We start from the raw sequence: 23,036 nt of genomic DNA, 5'->3' as shown, positions 1-23,036 counted from the left end.
CAATTCTATTCCATTGGTCCTGAGGTCTGTTCTTGTGCCAGTACCAAGCTGTTTTGATTACTATGGCTTTGTAGTAGTTTGAAATTTGGTATTGATATTCCTCCAGCACTGTTCTTTCTGTTAAGGATCGTTTTTGCTATTCGGGGTCTTTTATTGTTCCATAAGAATTTTTGGATTGTCTCTTCTATTTCCTTGAAGAATGAGGTTGGAATATTGATAGGTATTGCATTGAATTTGTCGATAGCCTTGGGAAGTATTGCCATTTTCATGATTTTGATCCATCCAATCAGGAGCATGGGAGGTTTTTCTACTTTCTAACTTCTGTTTTACTTTCCTTTTTCATGTTTTTAAAGTTTTCATCATCGAGGTCCTTCACTTCTTTGGTTAATTCCTAGGTATTTTATTTTTTATGAGGCTATTACGAATAGAGTTGCTTTTCTGATTTCAGCCACATTTTTCTCATTGTTGGCATACAGAAAAGCCATTACTTTTTGAGGGTTAATTTTATAGCCTGCTACTTTGCCAGAGTTTTGAATCAGCTTGAGTAATTTGGAAGTGGATTCCATGGGATTCTTTAAATACAAGATCATGTCATCTACAAAGAGGGAGAGTTTTACTTCATCTTTTCCTATTTGGATTCCTTTTATGTTTGTATCTTGTCTTACTGCTCTAGCTAGGCATTTTAGTACTAAATTGAAGAGAAGTGGAGAGAGTTGACATCCTTGTCTCATTCCTGAGTTAAGAGGATATGGCTTTAGACCCAGTAAGGATAATGCTTGCTGTAGGTTTGTCATATACAGCCTTTATTTTATTGAGGAATGTTCCCTGGATTCTGAGTCTTCCAAGAGCCTTCATCATAAGGGGGTGTTGGACCTTGTCAAATACTTTTTCTGGACCTATTGAGATAACCATGTGCTTCTTATCCTAGCTCTTGTGGATGGGATGAATTATATTAATTGATTTGCATATATTGAACCAGCTTTATATCCCTGAAATGAATCCTGTTTGATCATGGTGTATGATTTTTTGGATGAATTGTTGAAATCGATTGGCCAAAATTTTGTTGAGAAGTTTTTCATCAATATTCATCAAAGAAATCGGTCTATCATTCTCTTTCTTTAATGAGTCCATGCCTGGTTTTGGGATGAGGATTATGATGGCTTCATAGAAAGAGTTCAGTAGTGAACCTTCTCTTTCAGTTTCATTGAAGAGTTGAAGGGGTATTGGTGTGAGTTCTGCTTTGAAGGCCTTGTAGAATTCCGCTGTAAATCCATCCTGTCCTGGGCTTTTCTTAGATGGGAGTTCTCTTATTGCTGTTTCTATTTCAGTGCTTGATATGGGTCTGTTAAGTTGGTATAACTCATCTTGTTTTAGTTTTGGCATATTGATATTTGCTAGGAAATCATCCATTTCTTCCAGATGCTCAAATTTATTGGTATAAAGGTTTGAGAAGTATTCCCTTATAATGTTCTGAATCTTGGTTGTTTCTGTGGTGATGTTTCCATTCTTATCTCTGAGTTTGTTTGTTTGTTTGGTTGGTTTTGGGTCCAGTTGTGGGGCCTGAACTCTGGGCCCGGATGCTGTCCCTCAGCTCTTCAGCTCAAGGCTAGCGCTCTACCACTTGAGTCACAGCACCACTCCAGCTTTTTTCTTTTTTGCTTATGTGGTGCTGAGGAATCGAACCCAGAGCCTCAAGCATGCAAGGCAAGCGCTGTACCACTGAGCCACCTTCCCAGCCCCTATCTCTGAGTTTGTTTATTTGGGTGTGTTCTCTTCTTTTTCTGATAAGATTTGTTAAGGGTCTGTCAATTTTGTTAATTTTTTCAAAGAACCAACTCTTTGTTTTGTTGAGTCTTTCTATGTTTTTTGTGGATTCTAATTCATTTAATTCTGATTTAATTATTTTTTTCCATCTACTGGATTGGGGTTTAGCTTGCTGTTCTTTTTCAAGGAGGTTCAGATGTTTCATTAAATTGTTGGTTTCAGATCTCTCCAATTTGTTGATGTGGGAACTCAAGGCTATAAACTTGCCTGTGAGTACTGCCTTTGCTGTTTCCCAGAGGAGCTGTGTGTTCATTTTTGTTGAATATCATGAACATTTGAGCTTCCTTTCTAATCTCTTCCATGACCCACTGGTGATTCAACAGTGTGTTGTTCAGCCTCCATGTGTTACAGGACTTTCTTTGGTGACTTTTGGTTGAGTTCTAATTTTATTCCCTCATGGTCTGAGAGAATGCAGGGCATAACTTCAATGTTTCTGAATTTGCTTAGTGACCTAGTCTATAAACCTAGTCTTTTTTGTAAAATGTTCCATGTGCTGCTGAGAAAAATGTGTATTCTAATGCTGCTGGGTGAAATATTCAGTAGATGTCTGTTAAATCTAGTTGATCTATGCAGTTGTTTAGATCTGCAGTATCTCTGTTGAGTTTTTGCCAGGTTGATCTATCTAGTGGGGATAGTGATGTCTTAAAGTCACCAACAATTACTGTCTTTGAATCTGTGCTGTGTGAGATTTGAGGGAAAGTAGTGTTTCTTGGATAAATTTGGGTGCTCTGTTGTTTGGTGAATAGATATTTAGAATTGTAATATCCTCCTAAAGGATAATTAGTATGTTGCAACCTTCTTTATCTCTTCTCACTAATTTTAATTTGAACTCTAGTTTATCTGATATTAGGATTGCAACTTCCACCTGCTTATGGGGGCCGTTTGCTTGGTAGATTTTATTCCAGCCTTTCACTTTCAAAATATGTTTGCTTTTATGGCAAGGTGTGACTCTTGAAGGCAGCAGATAGAAGGATCTTGCTTTTTAATCCAACTAGACAGTCTATGTCGCTTAATTGGAGAGTTAAGTCCATTAATTTTGAGAGTTTGGACTGAGAGGTGTTTGGTAGTTCCTGCCATGTTATCTACCTTCTTGGGTGCTGTTAGGATTCTCAGTTTAGGTGTGGTTTCTTGCCCTTTATTATGCTCTTGTTGGTTTTCTATGTGTAGGATATCTTTAAGTATCTTTTGTAGGGCTGGTTTGGTGGAGTTTTTCTTTGCTATAGAAGGTTTTTATTTGACCTTCTGTTATGAAGGAGAGTTTAGCTGGGTACAGTATGCTTGGTTGATAGTTGATTGTCTTTAGGGTGTGGCATACATCATTCTAGGCTCTTCTTGCTTTAATTGTCTCTGCTGAGAAATCTGAGGTGATTCTAATTGATTTCCCTTTATAGGTGATTGATCTTTTCTCCTTGACAGCTTTAAGGGTCCATTCCTTGGTCTGAATTGATCCTGTGCAGATTATAATTTGATAGTAGTATGTCCTGTTCTGGTCTGGTCTATTTGGGGTTCTAAAAGCTTCTTGTATCGGAATAGGCCTATCTTTTTGCATGTTTGGGAAGTTCTCTGCTAGGGTCCTGTTAAATTAATTTCCTAGACCATAAACTTCTGTCTTTAGGTGCTCTTCTAAACCCATTATCCTCAAATTAGGCCTTCTGATGGTGTCTTCCAAATGTTGAATAAATCTATCATATTTCTTGGATTTGTCTTGGATAGTTGTCTGTTCTTTCTCTATAATATCTAGGCTGTCTTCAATCCCAGAGTTTCGATCTTCTGCATGGTCTAACCTACTGTCAAGTCTTTCTACTTTGTGTTTTATTTCCTTTCCTTCTAATTGGTCGGCTTTGATGGCTTCAAATTGTTGGTTGGAGATTTGTTTTAGATCTTGTATGAACTTCTTTACTTCCTTAATTTGGTGGTCAGTGTTTATTCTCAAATCACTTGGTTGATTGGTTAAGGTTTCCTTGGACTCCCCTTCCTTCTGATGGACTCCATTCAGTATTCCCTTTGTGGTCTCTCTGGATTCCATAAGCTGTCTGCTTATGGATTCCATGAATGCCTCTATTGATCTTTGTCTATTCTCATCCCACTCACACAATTCCTGTATTACTCTTTGATTAGCTTCCTCACACTCAAGAGATTCCTTTATTAATTTTTGGTTAGCCTCCTCATGCTCATGAAGTTCCTGTATTAATCTTTGGTTAGCCTCATCTTGCTCCCTACCATGCTCACACTGAGTCCTTTGCAGGTTTTCAATCTTTACATTCACCATGTTTACCAGTAGTGGTTGTAGAGCTTTTTGGGAACTCTCCTCTGGATTATTCATTAACTGTTCTGTCACCTGATTATCATGAGTGGGAGTTGGGATACCCGATTTGCCATGTATTAGAGAAATTTCTGCGGTATGCTTTGTTATTGAGAACTAGCTTGATTCCACTGTGGTCATATAGGATACAGGGGATTATGTCGATCCCCTTGTATTTGCTTAAGTTCCTTGCATGAACTATGATATGGTATATTTTTTTTTTGTCGGTCATGGGACTTGAACTCTGGGCCTGGGCGCTGTCCCTCAGCTCTTCAGCTCAAGGCGAGTGCTCTACCACTTGAGCTACAGCGCCACTTCCGGTTTTCTGGTGGTTTATTGGAGATAGGAGTCTCATGGTCTCTCCTGCCCGGGCTGGCTTTGAACTGAGATCCTCAGATCTCAGCCTCCTGAGTAGCTAGGATTACAGGCGTGAGCCACCAGCGCCCGGCTTGATATGGTCTATGTTGTAGAAAGTTCCATGAGCTGCTGAGAAGAATGTGTACTGTGTTGTTTTAGGGTGAAATACTCAGTAGATGTCAGTTAATTCCGCTTGAGGTATGGCCTCACTTAATTCAGTAGCTTCTTTGCCAATCATCTGGTTGGTAGACCTGTCCTTTGGTGAGAGTAGTGTGTTAAAGTCTCCTAGTATTATCGTATTGGGATCTATTTTATTCTGTACGTTTGAGAGTATTTGTTTAACATATCTTGGTGCACCAATATTTGGGCATATAAGTTGATGATGGTAATATCCTCCTCTTGGATTGTTCCCTGTATTAATATGTAGTGTCTGTCCTTGTGTTTCTGTACTGATTTTAATGAAAAGTTTATTTTGTCAGATATCAGGATAGCTACACCTGCTTTCTTACTGGGGGCATTTGATTGGTAGATCCTTTTCCAACCCTTTACTCCGAATTTGTTTGTATGTTTGGCTGAGAGGTGGGTCTCCTGAAGGCAACAGATGGATGGGTCATGTTTTCTGATCCAGTCAGCAGTTCCTTTTCTTTTGATTGGCGAATTAAGCCCATTAATATTAAGAGAAAGTATAGAGAGATGCATTGTTGTCCCTGTCATTCCATTTTCCTAAGTTTTTCTTCTTTCCTTTCCTCCTGTGCTTGCTCAGTTAGACTTTGATTAATGCCTGTATGGGTGCAGGTCCCAGTTCCTGGTTGCTTTCTTCAGGCTGTGTTCCCCCTCTTAGAATTCTTTGTAATGCTGGCTTAATGTTTATGTATTCATTTAGTTTTTCTTTGCTATTAAAAATTTTCAGTTCTCCATCGAATGTGAATGCTAGCTTTGCCGGGTATATCAGTCTGGGTTGGCAGTTATTGGCTCTCAGGGCTCGTATGGTACTTTCCCAGGCCTTTCTTGCATTCAGTGTTTGTGTGGAGAGATCTGCAGTGATTCTAATTTTTTTCCCATTGTGGTATAGCTCCTTCTTCATTTTTGCTGCATGCAAGATTGTTTCCTTATTATTCAGATCTATCATTTTTACTATAATGTGTCTAGAAGTGTTTCTCCTGGGATCTTGCTTGTTGGGTGTTCTATATGCTTCTGTTATGTAGGTAAGATGTTCTTTTTTGAGGTGGGGAAAATTTTCACCGATTATCTTGTCGAATAGGTGTTACATTCCCTTGCTCTGAAATTCCTCACCTTCGTCCACTCCAATTATACGAAGGTTAAATTTCTTGGCATTATCTGCTTGCTCTTGAATTTCCCTTTGGCTTAATTTGAGTGATTTTTCCATATCTGTCACTTTTTGGTCCAGTTGGTGTATTCTGTCTTCTGTATCTGACACTCTACATTCCATTTCGTTCACTCTGTTGACCATGACCTCTATTGTGGTTTGCATGGAGGAAATGGATTCCTTTATGGATTCTATGTTGGTTCTCAAAGTACTGATCTCACCTCTTAATGCGGTATGTATTACCTCTAATTTGGCATTTATCTCACTTCTTACTGAGGTTTGTGCATCCTCTATTTTTGCATGCATCTCCTGTTTGATATCCTGTATCTCTTTTGATAGTTCATCCTTGTACTCTCAATTTCTGATCTATTTCTCGCATTATTTCTTGAGTCATTGCCTCCAGCAACCCTTGGATGTAGCTTTTGTCTTCCATTCCTTCTTTGCTCCCACTGGGGCTCTCCCCTGCATAGCTGCTGGCTATTGAGGATAGCTTGCTATCCTGGGTGGTGATAAACCTTGTATTTTTTCTTTGTGATTTTCGCATGGGGGTTCAAGGATTATTGGAGACTAATCTGCAATTTTGTTTTGGTGTGTCTGTCTTTGCTTGGTTGCTGATTCTGTATTGGTAGAGAGAGAGTCTGTGCCTGATCTGGGTTCTGTTGGGGGCCTACATCCAGCTGCTGGTCTGACCTACATAGGATTCTCGGCTCTCTGCTGTAGATCGCTGGCAATTCCCGCCTTTGGAAGGGTTGAGCAGCCTAGACTGCTCGTGTGTGCTCCTACAGGTGCTCTTGGCAAGATCAGATGCTCTGGATGCACTCTCCCAGATGCTGGAGTCTGCTATGGGCTCCTGATGGGTTTTTTTTGTTTTGTTTTGTTTTTGGGCCAGTTGTGGGCTTGAACTCTAGGTTTGGGTGCTGTCCCTTAGCTCTTCAGCTCAAGGCTGGCACCCTACCATTTGAGCCACAGCACCACTTCTGACCCTTTCTGCTTATGTGATGCTGAGGAATCAGATCCAGGGCCTCATGCACCCAAGACTATCACTCTACCAGCCTGAGCTCCTGCCTACTATCAGGTGCTGGCGACCTGTGTTGCCCAATTCCCAGCCTAGAGTATATGGGTCAGGTTTTGGTGGGATTTGGGCTTCTCTTGTCCTGAGCCTCCAGGTCTTTTGTTGTCATAGGCGTACTTCCCAGGGGGTGCAGTTCCCTGTTTTTCTCCCCTCTGCTGAGGCATATGCTCAGCTTTTGACTTCAGTTGGGAGGAGTTGGTTGTGTTGTTCAAGCGCTGGATCCCCAAGCCTAGTTCCGGCCCCCTGCCTGGGGCATGCCTGTTGGGCCTGTGCTGATGTGTATACCACGTAGGTTATGCAGCCTGGGGTACACAGTTCAAATTTCTTCTACTGTTGGTTGTCTTGACCCAGGGGCGCTGTTCCTGGCTTGGGCGTTTAAGCTCCTTTCCAGGGGCGCTCTTGCTCTAGCCTGGCCAGCAGAGTGTGCTCCACTCAAACAGTTCCCAGTTTTAGTGGGTCCTGTGGTCCAGGTGTTGGGGTATGGAGTCTGGGTCAGGGGTCTGGGGATTCCCTCTAGCCCTCGTCTCCCTTGAGGGATATACACTGTCCCTTGTGGGGTACTCACCCTGGAGCTAGTTGTTTCTGTGTGGTGTAGGTCATCAGTTGCTGTTGCAATCCGAGTTCAGTTGGGGTGGTTGTGGGCTGGGCTGGGTGGTGGTGGCTCTGTGTGATTCTCTTCTGTCTCTGCCTCTGTTGAAGCTATCGGGTCCACAGTGTCCACGCTCAGGCGGATTCTGCGTGAGTTATCTGCATTCAGCTCCCTGTGTCTCTGGGACCCCAGCAGCCCCCGCCGGGTAGTCGCAATCGGCGGGTCTCACACCAGTACCTCAGGCAGCTTCTGCATGGGTGATCTGCAGGCAGCCCCCTGTGTCTCTGGGACCCCGGCGGCCCCCGCCGGGTCATCGCAATCGGCGGGTCTGACACCGGTACCTCAGGCGGCTTCTGCGCTATCTGCAGACAGCTCCCTTTGTCGTGCTGCCAGTGCCAGGCGGCTTTGGCGGGATCTTGATTTGTTTCTTAAGTCAGTTTGTTTGAGCAGGCAGAAAGAAGCTCTGCCTTACCCAGGACTTTGTCATCTCCTCCCAGGCTAGTTCAGTGGGAGGGAGATCTGGTTTGAGTATCACTAAAGAGGAAAATGCTTGTTTCCTCTAGCTTGGAATTGCTGTGATGAGGCTAGGCTCTGAGTAGGGTTGAGGCCTATCAGCAATCAGTAGTTTTTCCCTGAGTGGCTAGCTCCTGAGACACTTATAGAACCCAGCCTGGAGCCATTCTCAGGGTTTATGTTTACTGAGTTTCAATTGTTTGTCTTTTACCTCTCCTGCTGTCTAGGCTGCAGGGGGGAGGAGCAGCCTCTGGTTCTGTTTACCCAGTAAAGAAAGTCACTCCTTGGGGGTGGAGCTTCCTCTGTGTGGGAAGGGCAACTTTCCCCTGGGTGGAGCTGAGCCTGGCAGGTCAGGTCAGGTTCCTGTGACCTGCTGAATGGCTCCTATTGTTTTCTTCCAAGGCCTGAGTTGGAGCTAGCTGCTCTGGTCTGGCTTTTGTCAGTATTAAAGATGGAGATCTTCTTTGGTGGTAGGGGAAGGGCTACCTTCCCACCACTGCTCCACGAGAAGGATTGAGGATATCTTGGTTCTACTTATGCCAGACTCTTGGTTCCTGGGCCATCCCTGGTCTGTAATCAGCAGGATGAAGATTTCTGCACCTTGTCAGTTCTTGCTGTTGGTGAGTAGAATCTGCTTGCATGCCACATCTGGCACCTATGTCCTGGACTCTCTCTGTTGATATGGTGGCCCCACTGCCACTGCCACCATGGCTACTGTCAAGTGCTCAGATCTGTCTCCTTGGCCAAGCTGCCTGGATTTTCCCTCTCTGGTCAAACTCTCAAGTGATGGCTCACTTGGTGTGATTCTCTAGCCTGGGACTGTTCACTGGAACACTAAAACTGCTTTCTATGTGAGAGCTTGTTTAGCCTCCAGCTTTTCCTCTGCCATCTTCCTCTAGACTCCCTCCTTATTTTATTTATCCATTTGTTGGAGTTCTCTTTGTATGAAGTTAGTTTATTTGTATCTTGATTTCTTTCATTTCATTAATCATTCCTGCCATAGATCTTCTGAGTTCATTGGTAGAGATCTATGTGCTTCACTTTCATTCAGTTCCTTTGTTGTAGAATTGTTGACCTTTGGGAGAAACATATTTTCTTATATCCTCATTTTACTAAAATTTCTGCACATCTAAATGTGTGTTTTCGATTGAAGAGCTAAGTCTCTTTCAGTTGGGAATTTACTAATGTTTAGGTATGACTGGGTAGTGGCAGGATTGTAGTGAATTTTTTAGTCACTATTCTATAAGGAGACATGGCACAGTAGTAGTCAAAGATAGTATTCAAGAGGCTGGTCCCATTCCATGTATGATTCAGGGAGAACAATTTTAGCTGCAGAGATAATCACAGATGACACATGCCCACTCTGAGACAGCAACAGTTGCTATTAGCATTAAAGCTTTACCACATCTTCAGTATCTTGGAAGAATTACAGGGGCAAAGATGATACTTTGTGGAAAAGGAGTACTTTGGTTAGTAATGCTAACAATTATCACCAGGTATGTACTGTCAGAAGGGCAGAAGGGGTGGCAATTATGGCTAGTTGAAGGGGGTAATAAAAGAGTAGAGTTTGAGAGGTAGAAAAGTCTGGTTAGTGGTGTATTGAGGAAAATGGCAATAGAGATTGAATGATCACATCCAAATAAGTAGGTAAAAATATCTGGCAATCTGGTTAACCTGCTAAAGGTAACAAGGACAGATTGTGGATGCATGAATAAAGATGGAAGAAAGCATGATTGCTATAATAGTTCCATAGTTCCATTGGTAAACCAAGGGGCATATTTATATACTTAAGCAGAATTTTGTTGAAGGGGAGGCTGTGTTGTAATCACAGGTAAAGTAACTATAAAGGAAAACAGAAGGAAGAATTAAGTCAACAAGAATGGAGGAAAAGAAATACCCAAACCAAATATATGTTTTTAAAATTCTAAATAGAAAAAAACAATAAAAACAGAGGGAGAGAGAGAGAAAGAGAGAGAGAATTTCAGAGTTCTCAACTGTTCTATCCTTCAGTATAGCAGGTGTCAACATAACCACTTGCTATAATGGTGAGTCCCCAGAAGAGATCGGGAACTGAAAGTCTAATTAGAGTCTCTAGTAAGGGGTTGCTATGCTTTAGTAGAAGCATAGAAGCCTAGGTAGCCATAGTCGTAGACAATAAAAGCAGAATTGTGTTTCTGAGGCTTATAGAAGCAATTCTATTGCCTTGTGGGATCAAAAGGGGCAATTCTACCCACAGTATTACATTTAGGAAATATATTTAATTTCTATACTTAAAAGACAGAGAGGGAAGAGGGGAGGGAAGGAGAGGAGAAAAACAGAGAGAGAGAGAGAAATGATGAACAAAATATGGGAGGTGTCATTGGAGGCGTGCCATATCAGGTCATATTAGAGTCTGAAGCAAAATGAAAAATCCATTATACCAGTGCTATCTATATCTAAATTTTAATATTTTTCTTATCATGGATTTTGCACTAGTTTTGATTTTAAAACCATCACATAGACAGAATATTTATCTTGCTTACTGAATTTTGAGCCCTTAATTTAAAAGTTTGAGTGGATTACTGTTATTGTTTTGCTTTTTTTTTTTTGCTTAAAATGCTTATTTTTGTTGTTTGTGTTGTTGTGGGGCTTGAACTCTGGGCCTGGGTGCTGTCCCTCAGCTCTTCAGCTCAAGGCTAGTGCTCTGCCACTTGAGCCACAGTGCCACTTCCGGTTTTCTGGTGGTTAGTTGGAGATAAGAGTCTCACCGTCTTTCCTGCTCGGGTTGGCATTGAACCACGATTCTCAGATCTCAGCCTCCTGTGTAACTAGGATTATAGGTGTGAGCCACCAGCACTCAGCTAAAATACTTTTTAAAAGATTAAAAATAACCATTTAATATTTGCTGGTAAATTCATAATTTCTGGCAATCTTCATTATTTTGTCGATACAGGTTCACAATTGTATCATTTCTCTTTTTGCTTAATTACATCTTTTAATTTTCATAGTAAAATTGTGCTGGAAATGAATTATCCTTCTATTTCTTTGTATAAAAACATTTTCATTTCCCCCTCATTCCTGAGCAGTATTTTTTTACTGTGTGTGAAATTTTGACATTTTCTTTCAACCTATTCCATAAATTTCTCATATTAAATGGGAATATCTGCTGTATGCATTTTAGACTGTATTTCTTGCTTCATATGCCCCCTGTTGGCTACTTTTAAATTTGTTTTTATTGTTTTTTTTATTATTTTTTTCTATTTTGGTTATAATGATCCTTAATACAATGGGTTGGGCGGAGATGTATATTCTTTTCTTTATGCTTCTTGATATTTATTTAGATTCTTGGATTTGCTGATGTAAAACTTTCACATCAAATATTAAATCTTAGTTTTTATTTCTTCAGCTATTATTTGTCTTACCAATTTGGGGGACTCTATACATATATAATACTGCTTGGTATTGACTTGAAAGTCATTTCTACCCCATCATTCTTATTTCTGTACTCCATATGAATAGATTCTGTTGCTTCATCTTCAGCATCTTCAAGTTCACTGGTCTTTGCATGACCTGCAGTATCTGATCTGTTATAAGTTTTATGCACCAGAATTTTCACTTATATTTTCCATTTCTGAAATTATATCATACATTTATGTCTTTTGTTCACGTTTTCCTATTTATGTAATTTATATTTTTGTTTTATATTATTTAACACTCATTTAATTCCATCTTTCATTTTTTAATTTATTTCTATTAAGCTTCTTCTCTTACATATATTCACATGTTTCTGCATCTTTTTTTTTTTTTTTTGCCAGACCTGGAGTTTGAACTCAGGGCCTGGTCACTGTCCCTGAGCCTCTCTGTGCTCAAGACTAGCATTCTACCACTTGAGCCACAGTGCCACTTCTGGCTTTTTCTGTTTTTGTGGTACTGAGGAATCAAACCCAGGGCTTCATGAATGCTAGGCAAGCATTCTACCACTGAGCCACCTTCCCAGCCCTATTCCTGCATCTTTACACTTCTACTGAATTTTAGTTTTATGCTAGAAAGTGCAGTTTTACAATGATGGCATATATTAACTTGTATTTCTTTTAAAAGGGTTGGGATTTTTCTAGTAGGTGGTTAAAGTTACTTTTCTTTTTGGCAGTTGTGGGGCTTGAACTCAGCCTGGGGGCTGTCCCTGAGGCTAGCGCTCTCCCACTTGAGCCACAGTGCCACTTCCGACTTTTTCTGAGGCCTCATGCATGTGAGGCCAGCACTGTGCCACTGAGCCACCTTCCCAGCCCTAAAGTCACTTTCAAATAAGCTTTGATACTTTGGAATCATGAGTTTTTTAGAAAAGCCTTTTTTATGGGGGTTCTAAAATAACTCTAAATTCATTCTAGTTCCAAATGATCCTCATATTTTTTATTCTTCCCCTCCCCTCTCCCTCTTTTTTCCTTTCCTTTTCTCTCTCTCTTCTTTCTTATTCAAGGTTTAACTGTATAGCTCATCAGTCTTGAACTCACAAACCTTTTACCTGAGCTTTCCAAGTGCTGAGATTACTTCTGTGAACATCTGGCAGTTATCCTTATATTCAAGCTGTGATCTCCTGAACTCCCTAAAGAATGTCCACAAAATCATTGAATTCTTACTGGATGGAAACTGAATAATTCACATCTCATTTGAGGTCTGTGATTTGTCTTATAATTTGTTGTTTTGTTTTGTTTTTTGTCTGTCATGGGGCTTGAACTCAGGGTCTGGGCACTGTCTATGAGCTTTTTCAGTCAAGGCTAGTATTCTACTACTTTGAGCCACAGCACCACTTCTGGTTTTCTAATAATTAATTGGATATGAGAGTTTCAAGGACTTTCCTGCCCTCGCTGGCTTTTGAAACACAATTCCTAGATCTTAGCCTTCTGAGTAGTTAGAATTACAGGTGTGAGCCACTAGTACCTGGCTGTCTTATAACTTTTTGATAATTTTTCTTAAGCTTCATAGTTTCACTCCAGATGTGTGAACATTGTTAGATGTGTTAGATTGTACATATTGTTATTTAGCTACAGACCTCAAGGTATCTATGTATACTTCTCAGGAACTGTTCTGTACTTGCATAGCTGTATCCAGTATTGGCCTCTCACCCCCAAATTCTGTCTTGGCCACTCCCTATTCTGATCTCCTCCCCATTCTAGCAAGATACCTGAATGCCTTTAATTTGTCCCTTCCTGTACCACAGACTTGTATTCACTTTCAGGAAGTTTGTACTGGGATAGCTAATTTCATTTGTTTCCCTTTTCTCAGAGATCATAATAGCATGTTTCCAATTTCTTATTGACAATTGCTTTCTAGGTGTTTATGGTAAGTAAATATCACCTCTTTCTCCCTTGTGGCCATTATTACAGATGTTCTCTTCAGACATTTTTAATGAGAAAGGAAGAGTTTTATAAAATGAGATTCTCCAAAGAAAATAGTAGGAACTTTTCTAATAATACTGTCTGATGTGGAGGGTCTAGGACCTGAAACACTCATGGCAGGAGCCTACCTGGAAAAAAAAAGGATGGAAAAACACAGGAATATTATGTGGAAACCTGCTTACAATGATCTTGGGCACCTTAGCCTACTGCCTTGTCCCATCTCCCCAAGTTAGCAATGTCCCTGCTGCTTGGTTGATGCTAGAAAGCCTCTGAATAAGGAAGCTACTCTTCCATCATCACTAATACATTATGAGAGATCAGCCCTGAGGTAGGAAAATATTGGCATCAGTGTAAAGCTGTGTAAATCTTGCCCTTTGCTAGGATTCATGAGAAAGCAAAGAGCCCTAGTAAAACCTGTGATCTTGTAGGGCTTTGGAAGGATCCTGTCTGCCAGGTAGCTAAGTTAAGCCTATCTAATTCTTCCCTTCTTTCCCGCTCTGCCTGCAGTTATGATCATGTGCCTTTCCTCATGCATGACCATGACCTGAGTAGAACAACCAATATCAAGGAGGTCATGCCAAATGCCACCTATAACCACTCTGCCTTCTTCAGTTGGCCTTTGCTGAGAACTCTGAATGCTGGCAAATGGTTTGTAGAGGTAAGACAGTCCCTGCACAGTGTCTGTACAGAGTCAGGTGCTGCTCCTGGAGATGATGGCCAGGTTGAAGCCAGACAGACAGGTATGTATACATTTCCATTCTAGTACTGTAGCATTGACAGGAGGGATTTTCTGGTAATTCAGTGAGTCTGATTGCTGCTTTCAGTGTTCTCTAGGAAGTCTCAAGATAGGCTTTTTTGCCAGCCCTGGGGCTTGAACTCAGGGCCTGGGCACTGTTCCTAAGCTTCAGTTTTGCTTGAGGCTAGCACTGTACCAGTTGAGCCACAGCACCATTTCTGGCTTTTTCTGTTTCTGTAGTACTGAGGAATGGAACCCAGGGTTTCATGCATGCTAGGAAAACACTCTTGCACTAAGCCACATTCCCAGCCTCTGAAGATAGGCTTTTAAACTTAACCTTATGCAATTTTTTTACACCCAAGTATATACTTCATATATACTTATATATTTATATATACTTATGTAATTATACATTTTATACTTATATATTTGTATGTATTTATGTATACTTTCATAGCTTTCCTACCATGTAATAGAATTATCCTGAGTTATTTTGAGTAGCTCACTAGCTTAGATAAGGCAGACTAAGAAACACTCTTGATTCCTTCTTACTATTCAATAAATATATATAGGGAGTAGCTGCTAGGTATTAAGCAAGTGTAATACAATGGAGAATAAACATTGCTTCAGCCTTGATGGAGTTCACCAGCCAGTATAAGAAACTATCTGAATTCATTGTGATAAATGACAAACTACAGTTAATTTCAGGTTGCATTAGGAGCATACAACAACAACTTCTAAGTCAATCTTAATAATAAGATGGAAGGAGATAGGTTAATTAAGACTATACTAAAATATTGTGTATTGTGTACACTGCAACTTCGAACCAAGAGTCCCCTTGAAGTTGGAGAAATACGTACTTCGTGTCTAGAGGTACCATTTTGCTGAAGTGTAATCATTAATAAGAGAATATGTGGACCCTGCTGGTGATGTATTTCAGAGAGGCATTATATGGTGAGGATAAAAAAAGATGAGGATGAGAACAAAAAGAGGAAGGGAGGGAAGGAAAAGAAGAGAAGGAAAGGGAAGAAGGGAGCAATGTTTATTCTCCATTGTATTACACTTGCTTAATACCTAGCAGCTACTCACTATATATATTTATTGAATAGTAAGAAGGAACCAAGAGTGTTTCTTAGTCTGCCTTATCTAAGCTAGTGGGCTACTCAAAATAACTCAGGATAATTCTATTACATGGTAGGAAAGCTATGCAAGTATATAAAATATATAACTATATAAGTATATATAAATACATACAAATATAAGTATAAAACGTGTAATTACATAAGTATATATAAATGTGAGTGTGTATATGCATGCACATATGTACGTCCATATGAAGAAAGAATAAAGAGAAAGAAGGAAAGGGTAGGGAATAGATTGGGAAAGTATCTGGAAAATGTGTTGAGGATAGATTACAGCATTGCTTAAAAAACAAGTTAGCAAGTTTGAGTAATTCCAAAGTGGGTAAAAAGTTTGTTTGCCTTCTCAGGATAAATAAAACAACTTGCATTTCCCAACTTACAGCTTAGGAATCTATGAGAACTAGGTTTGCCCAATGATATAATCAATTGAGAAGTACATTTTGAAAATAATAGACAGCATGATGTTAATCTTGAGGGTTTTTGGATTATGTTTTGTGTAAAAATTGTGAGAAGTGAAGATGAACTTATCTTTAGAGACTTCATTTCAGATTCATTCTGTTAGTGTTACTAAAAGAAAACCTGAAAGAGGATTTATAATAACCATAACGCCTCTGAATATTTGGCCTAATAGGAGTACATAGCCTAAAAATGCCGTGTGTGGAAACAATGAATGTGATTATTCTTATAACAGGTTCTATATATGTGTAGAGGATGTAATGTGTCTCATCATACATGAACACATAAAAGTATAAATACTCCAATAGCATGCCTATTTGGGTTTGGTCACCATAGTTATTGTTTTAGCAAATGTGTACTCTATATAAAAAGGCTGTTACATGTCCAGTATATAATAGGGTTTTTGCTCCTAACAGTCTTATTGGGATTTGTAAAAATTAAAGTTAATTCTAAGGTTGAAGCAGTTTCATCAGATCCAAGGTGCTTGATAAATGAGTAGCTGATAATTTTAATTAATGGGTGATTTTTTTTAATTGTTGGCTCCTATTGTAACTCAGAGGTCCTTTTTGTTGAAAAGACAGCAATAATCATCTTTCATATCAGTGGTCATAGGATTAATGGCATTTACTACTTACTATTCTTATTAACTATTATCCTTAATTTGGTTTCTGAACCTTTTCTTCAGAACTGCTTCCTTAGATTGGGGATGTAGCTCAGTGGTAGAGCACTTGCCTGGCATATCTGAGCCTGGATTCAATCCCCAGCACTACAAAAAACAACAACAAAAATTCCTGTTGGGAGGAAACATTTGGAAACATTTTCTGTTTTAATGTCTTTTTAAAGTCGATTTTATTTAAAAGTTCATATAAGTAGGTCAATTAGAATTTCAACCCTTTCTTTTGGGGGGGGGTTGTGGGGATAAGCTGGTCCTGGGGCTTGAATACAAGGCCTGGGTGCTGTCCCTGAGTTTTGTGCTCAAGGCTAGTCTTCTACCACTTGAGCCACAGCTCTACTTCCAACTTCTTGCTGGTTAGTTGAAGATAAGAGTCTCATGAATTTTCTTGCCCAGGCTGGCTTAGAACCCTGATTCTCAGATCTTAGCCTCACGAATAGCTAGGATTACAGGTGTGAGCCACTGGCACCAGAAACCTTTTTGTTTTGTTTTTAAACCACAAGAGACCAAAGTAACTAATACTTACTGCTGATTCTGTCTATGATATTGCCCCTTTCTAAAGCAGCAGTGCTGTCTCTAGAAAATGGAATTTCTTGGGGCTGGGAAGGTGACTCAGTGGTAGAGTGCTTGCCTCCCATGCATGAGGCCCTGGGTTTGATTCCTCAGCACCACATAAGCAGAAAAGGCCAGGAGTGGCGCTATGGCTCAAGTGGTAGAACGCTAGCCTTGAGCTGAAGAGCTGATGGGCAGTGCCCAGGCCCAGAGTTCAGCCCCTATGACCGACCAAAAATAAATTGTGAGATTGAATGTTACTGTGAAAAATTTTGGTGGATTTTTTTTTTGGTTGGTTGTGAGTGCTGGCTTTGAACCATGATCCTCAGATCTCAGCCTTCTGCATAGCTAGGATTACAGGCGTGAGCCACTGACACCTGGCTTTTGGTGGATATTTTTAGGCTTAATAGTGGGGCTTGCTTTGATCACATGCTGTGTCATCAGAATAGGTTGAAATAATGTTAGAGTGTGACTTAAAAGATTTGAAGATCTGGATACCTTTTTTTTCTCCTTCCTTCCTTCCTTCCTTCCTTCCTTCCTTCCTTCCTTCCTTCCTTTCTTTCTTTCTTTCTTTCTTTCTTTCCTCCTTCCTTCCTTCCTTCCTTCCTTTCTTTCTTTCTTTCTTTCTTTCTTTCTTTCTTTCTTTCTTTCTTTCTTTCTTTCTTTCTTTCTTTCTTTTTGCCAGTCCTGAGGCTTGGACTCAGTGCATAGGTACTATCCCTGAGCCTCTTTGTGCTCAAGGCTACCTCTCTACCACTTGAGCCACAGCTAACTTCTGGCTTTTTCTGAGTAGTTTATTAAAGAAAAGAGTCTCATAGACTTTCCCACCTGGACTGGTGTCTTCAAACTGTGATCCTCAGATCTCAGCCTCCTGAGTATTTAGGCTTACAGGCATGAGCCACCAGCGTCTGGCTTTTGTATACTTTTAAGGCAGTAAAGAATTTGTGAAGATGATTCTGATGATTCTTCAGTGTCTAGGTATGATTGTTTATTGACTAATTATGAATTGGTTATTACTTATTAATCCATTTATTGGTCTTGAGATTACTTAGGAAAACTGGGCTATGTACTAGTGGCTTCTGCCTGTAATCTTACTTACTTGGGAGGTGAGATTGGGTTGATCTAGGCATATATGCAAGACCCCTTCTCAACCAATAGTGGGTTGAGTGGCCTGTGTGTCATCTTAGCCATGTGGGAGGCTGAGATCAGGAGTAATGTGCTTCCAGGCCAGCTCAGACAGGGCAGTCTTAACTGAAGCAGCTGGATGTAGTGTGTGCTACAGTGGGAAGCAGAAATAGGATTGTACTCCAGACAGGTACCCAAGCAGGAAGCAAAACCCTATCTCAAAAATACTACTATTAAAGAAAAAGGGGCCTGGGAACATGGCTTAGTGGCATGCATAAAGCCCTGGGTTGGATTCCTCAGTATCACATAAACAGAAAAAGCCAGAAGTGATGCTGTGGCTCAAGTGGTAGAGTGCTAGCCTTGAGCACAGAGAGGCTCAGGGACAGAGTCCAGGCCCTGAGTTCAAGCCCCAAGACCAGCAAATAAATAAATACATTAAATTAATTATTTTTAAAATGGAGGGTTGGGCACTAATGGCTCATACCTATAATCCTAGCTATTCAGAAGTCTGAGATTTGAGTCCAATTCTTGCTCCTCAATTAACCGCAGAAAGACAGAAGAGGAGGAATAGCTCAAGCAGTAGATTGCCAGCATTGAATGAGTTAATTATAGTTTGTTTCCCAATCCAGTTTTTCCTTAATGTTTTCTATTTCAGAGTCTTATTCTAGTGAGCTGTACCTTCCTCTCAAGTCCTCGGTCTTGTGAGCAGTGGTTTGCCCTGTAGCCTCACCTTTTTACAGACCCAAGGAGAGTTGTTGATTTTTTTTAGTCTGTTCATCAATTTACTTAGTGTTTAGGAAGCAGTGGCATCTTCCAAGCTCATTACATATGAAACATGAAAGCAGAAGTCAATTTGATTATGTTTTGAATCAATATACTAATGTCTATGGTTGCTATAATTTAATAATGGGAAGTAGAATTTACTGAGCTTCTTAACATGATTTGTCCATGATCCATTTCTTCCAGCGGTTTGTTTTTCAAAAATAGATTCTTAACATTTAAATTTGCAAGGAAAATGCCATAAAGAAGAAAATAAATGTTCTTCGGACAATGATTTCAAAGTAATGGTTTTATGTTAAGACATGAAAAGGGATTTAGGGTTGCTTAACAATCTCTACTACCTACATGGCTTTGGTACTGTTAGTAATCAGATTGTTTTTATGGTAATGGGATTCATGGTAGATCCGTGGGACCCAAATTAACAAGAAAACTTATTAATCTTTACTAGTTTTTCTTAAAATGTTTCCTTGATGCAATATCATTGGACACATCTGAACATTGTCCTATTTTGTAACTATTATGATACATTGGCTCTTTTATTGTAGTCTTTATACTTGTAACAATTCATAGACATAAATAACAGGGCCTTTTAATATTATTTTTATTAAGGTACTGAGTATTTTTATCAGGAGAATCAGAAGTTTGTTTCCTTTTTATTTCCTAAGAGTTTTTGCAAATATCTGCCATGTGAAGGCAGATATCTCGTTCTGGTTAAGTTCCTTATTTTGTACACAAAAAAAGAGGCTCAGACTCCTTCAACTATTAGATCTATACCATAATATCATTTATCTTTATTGTTTTTGCTATTGTAAACATTTTTTACCTGTCTTGGTATTCTTTCCTGTCCTGTTTTTATTGTTTCTATGGAGTTTTTAAGTAGTGATGTTTGTTTTTTGTTTTGTGCCAGTACTGGGGCTTGAACTCAAGGTGTGGGCATTGGCTCTTAGCTTTTTTGCTCAGGGCTGGCACTCTACTACTTAAACTACAGCTCTTTTGCTGGTTAACTGAAGACAAAAGTCTCACATACTTTTCTGCCTGGACTGGCTTCAACCCATGATCCTCAGATCTCAGCCTCTTAAGTAGCTAGGATTTCAAGCCTAAGCCTATCCTATTGTTTTAACAGTTTTTCTTCACCATTAAATAAAACAGTCTGGATCTGATTGTATTTAAAAAAATATTGAAATCTGAATCAAGTATCTGTACTCTTGTGAATTGAGAATAATATCTTAAACTATGCTCAACACAGAGGTCTACACCATGGTTTAAGTCAGCTTGTATGTTCTGCCTTCTGGTCTGGTGATTTGATAAGTATACAGTGCAATATGATGGCACAGGATTGTACACAATCGTACTGTGTGAGAAAGGGCAGCTTGGGTAGGAAACTAAGGAATGCAAGAGGGATCTGAGAATGAAAATAAAGTTGAATCCAGAAATAAAAGGCTACTTGAGTCACAAGAAAATGTGAAGTACTGCTTCCTTTTCCTGAGAGGTCATGTTTAAATCACCGCCTTCAACCATACATTATCTGAAATTGGCAATTGAAAATGAGAATAGTTTGATTAATCTAATAGAGCAAACATACATATGGCCTGCTATGTATAAGGTAAACGGTCATGTATTGACAAGAATTTAGGACAGTGAAGGAATTAATATAAACTGTGTAATTTTCTGTGGATCATACATGCTACCAGACCCTGTAAATATATATCCCCATTTTTCAGTTTGGGCAGTAGGTAATTAAATGATTTTTACCAAAGATGCCCAGCAAGAAGCATATTGAGCCAGGATTTGAACTTTGGTCTATTTAAGACATGTGCATATAGCTATAGAATGAGACATACGCTTATCAAAGCATAAAAATGGGCCATCTGGGCTTATGTCATCATGCTCTTTTTAGTTCAGGAATATTTTAGGAAAGCTTCATGAAGGGGATAGCATTTGAGCAGGTTGAGGGTAGGATTTCAGTAGGCGGTTATGGAAAGGAAGGAAAATGAGGGAGAGGAAGAGCTGGGAATGAATCCAATTTGGAAGCCAAAGTACTTGTTCTTTCTATTACATAAAACATAGAATAAAGGAGCAGGATGACAGTGCAACTGAAAAGGGATGTACTACTTAAAGGTTTAGAACACAAGACTGGGAAGGAAGGTTAAGAGAAGAATGTGGAAAATCTCAGAGCAATGTTAGGAAATAGAATAAATCATTCCAAACATTATAATTACTAATGGAGAATATGTTTTATTTCTCTCCCAAGGAACTTATTTTAAAACTAATATTTCAGAGGGCCTAGTTGATATAGACAGAGAGAGAGCTGGATTTGGAACTAATACCCAAGAGTGAAACTAGATACTACTTTTGATGAGAACCAATGTTTTCTTTGATGTGTTTATTTTTAGAATATGCCCTATTACAATATGAAACCTCTGTCTGAGGAAGACAAAAGGAGAGCAAGAAATGAGACAATTCCAAAACTAGTTGATTTATTGGAACTTGCAAAGAAGGAAAGGAAGTTTTTGATATTTGATCTTTTTGGCCCTCCACCAACACATCCTCTCAGAAACGGATATATCCGCCATGTAGTAGATCTGATCCTCAAGTCTAAGATTGAGCAGCATCTGGTATGTCAACCTTTGTACTTATGGTAGATTGGGAGGTGGTTGCATGTCCCAGGACCATAATTGTTGACTTTGTGTGTGCCAGTGTTGTACAGGAAAGAACTCAACTGGCAAGAAACACAGTAGCCACATTTTGAGAGGTTGAATTGGGAGTTTTTATTAGAAAGCCCAGGAATGCTGGTGGACTCTTTTCTCAAAGACCTGCAGCCAAGAACTGAGCTTGTACAAAGCTTTTAAAGACAAAAAACACATGTTTTGGGTGCAGACCCAAAACCCAGCAAAGGCAGACCATATAGGGTAATATTCAGGTACAAGCAAAACTTTCCATCTAGGGAAGTAGCTGGGGGCTAGCTAAACTTCCCATATAGGGAAACAGAGTTGAGCTGGTAATCAAAGACAAACATTATCTGTAGCTAAAGCTTTCCTAGGGCTAAACAGCATGACATCTGCATATTCTCTGAAGCAGAGCTCTTGTTGCTCTCCTGAGGCTAAATAAGTGCAATTCAACAAAAGGCTCATTTCACCTTTAGGCTTTTGTTGGAGCAGGGTGAAAAGTCCCCCCTCCCCCACCCAGCAAAGCACCTGAATGGCTATGAAGACAAGTCATGTTACTTAGACCCTGTCTCCTTATTTCACTAGTCCTGGGGCTTGAACTCAAGAGCTTGGGTTCTGTCCCTGAACACAAAAGCTCAATGCTAGGGCTCTGCCATTTGAGCCATAGCTCCACTCCCAGAGTTTTGGGATTTGTGTTTTTTTTGTTGTTGTTGTTGTTGTTGTTTGGGGGGGGGTGAGGGGTTGGTGGTTAATTGGAGATAAGAATCTTACAGACTGGGGCTGGGAAGGTGGCTCAGTGGTAGAGCGCTTGCCTTGCATGCATGAGGCCCTGGGTTCAATTCCTCAGCACCACATAAGCAGAAAAAAAAAAGCCGGAAGCGGCACTGTGGCTCAAGTGGTACAGCTGCAGTCCTCAGATCTCAGCGTTGTGAGTAGCTAGGATTATAGGCATGAGCCACTGGAACATGGCTTAGTAGCTGAAATTTTATCTACATTGCACATCTTCCCTGCAACCCTTAAGGAATATTGCTTCCTATGAAGCTGGGGGTTATTGCATATATGGCTACATTTGGTAGCCATATTTCTCTCAGAGAAAAACATGGAGATGGGTTTTCTATTCCAAGCCAAGTAAAATATTAACACCTCATTAAAAAAAATGAATAAAATATCTATGTGACTCATACCATTATCCCCAGAGATCCTTTAGACTGAGTCTTTGTAATGCTAACTCTTTAAGGACTTTAGAAACTTATTTAGAAAAACAACTGATTGTTACTTGAATAGAGATTTGCTCATGATTATTTCTAGAGCATTATTATTCCTAGGCAGTCAGTTGTTTCCAAGCGCTTAAGTTCTCAGAATGTTATTGGAGTGCTGAGAGAAACAAACACATATCTTCTTGCAAATGGAACTATTTCCATAGAAGAATCCCATTAGCATTCCCATTGGAATTTCCATCTAAGATGATTTTTAGCACCATTAACCAGAGAGGGAATTTTTGGTCCTCACCTTTCATATGTGTCTACCAATTCCTTTTTCACTTATTTTTT

At 39.8% G+C, this 23,036-nt stretch overlaps 1 protein-coding gene across 1 annotated transcript in view; it reads left to right on the top strand.

Moving 5' to 3' along the window:
• Gdpd4 (glycerophosphodiester phosphodiesterase domain containing 4) overlaps positions 1–23,036 on the top strand; it is an 87,295-nt gene that overhangs the window by 42,933 nt on the left and 21,326 nt on the right. The window contains exons 10-11 of the mRNA XM_013013971.1: positions 13,864–14,014; positions 21,214–21,435. Of these exons, the coding sequence (XP_012869425.1) occupies positions 13,864–14,014; positions 21,214–21,435 (373 nt within the window). The remainder of the gene's footprint in view (positions 1–13,863; positions 14,015–21,213; positions 21,436–23,036) is intronic.

The sequence above is a fragment of the Dipodomys ordii genome, unplaced genomic scaffold, assembly GCF_000151885.1.
Source record: "Dipodomys ordii isolate 6190 unplaced genomic scaffold, Dord_2.0 Scaffold22, whole genome shotgun sequence".
Classification (NCBI taxonomy): Eukaryota; Metazoa; Chordata; class Mammalia; order Rodentia; family Heteromyidae; genus Dipodomys; species Dipodomys ordii.
This window is presented reverse-complemented; position numbering and strand designations above follow the sequence as displayed.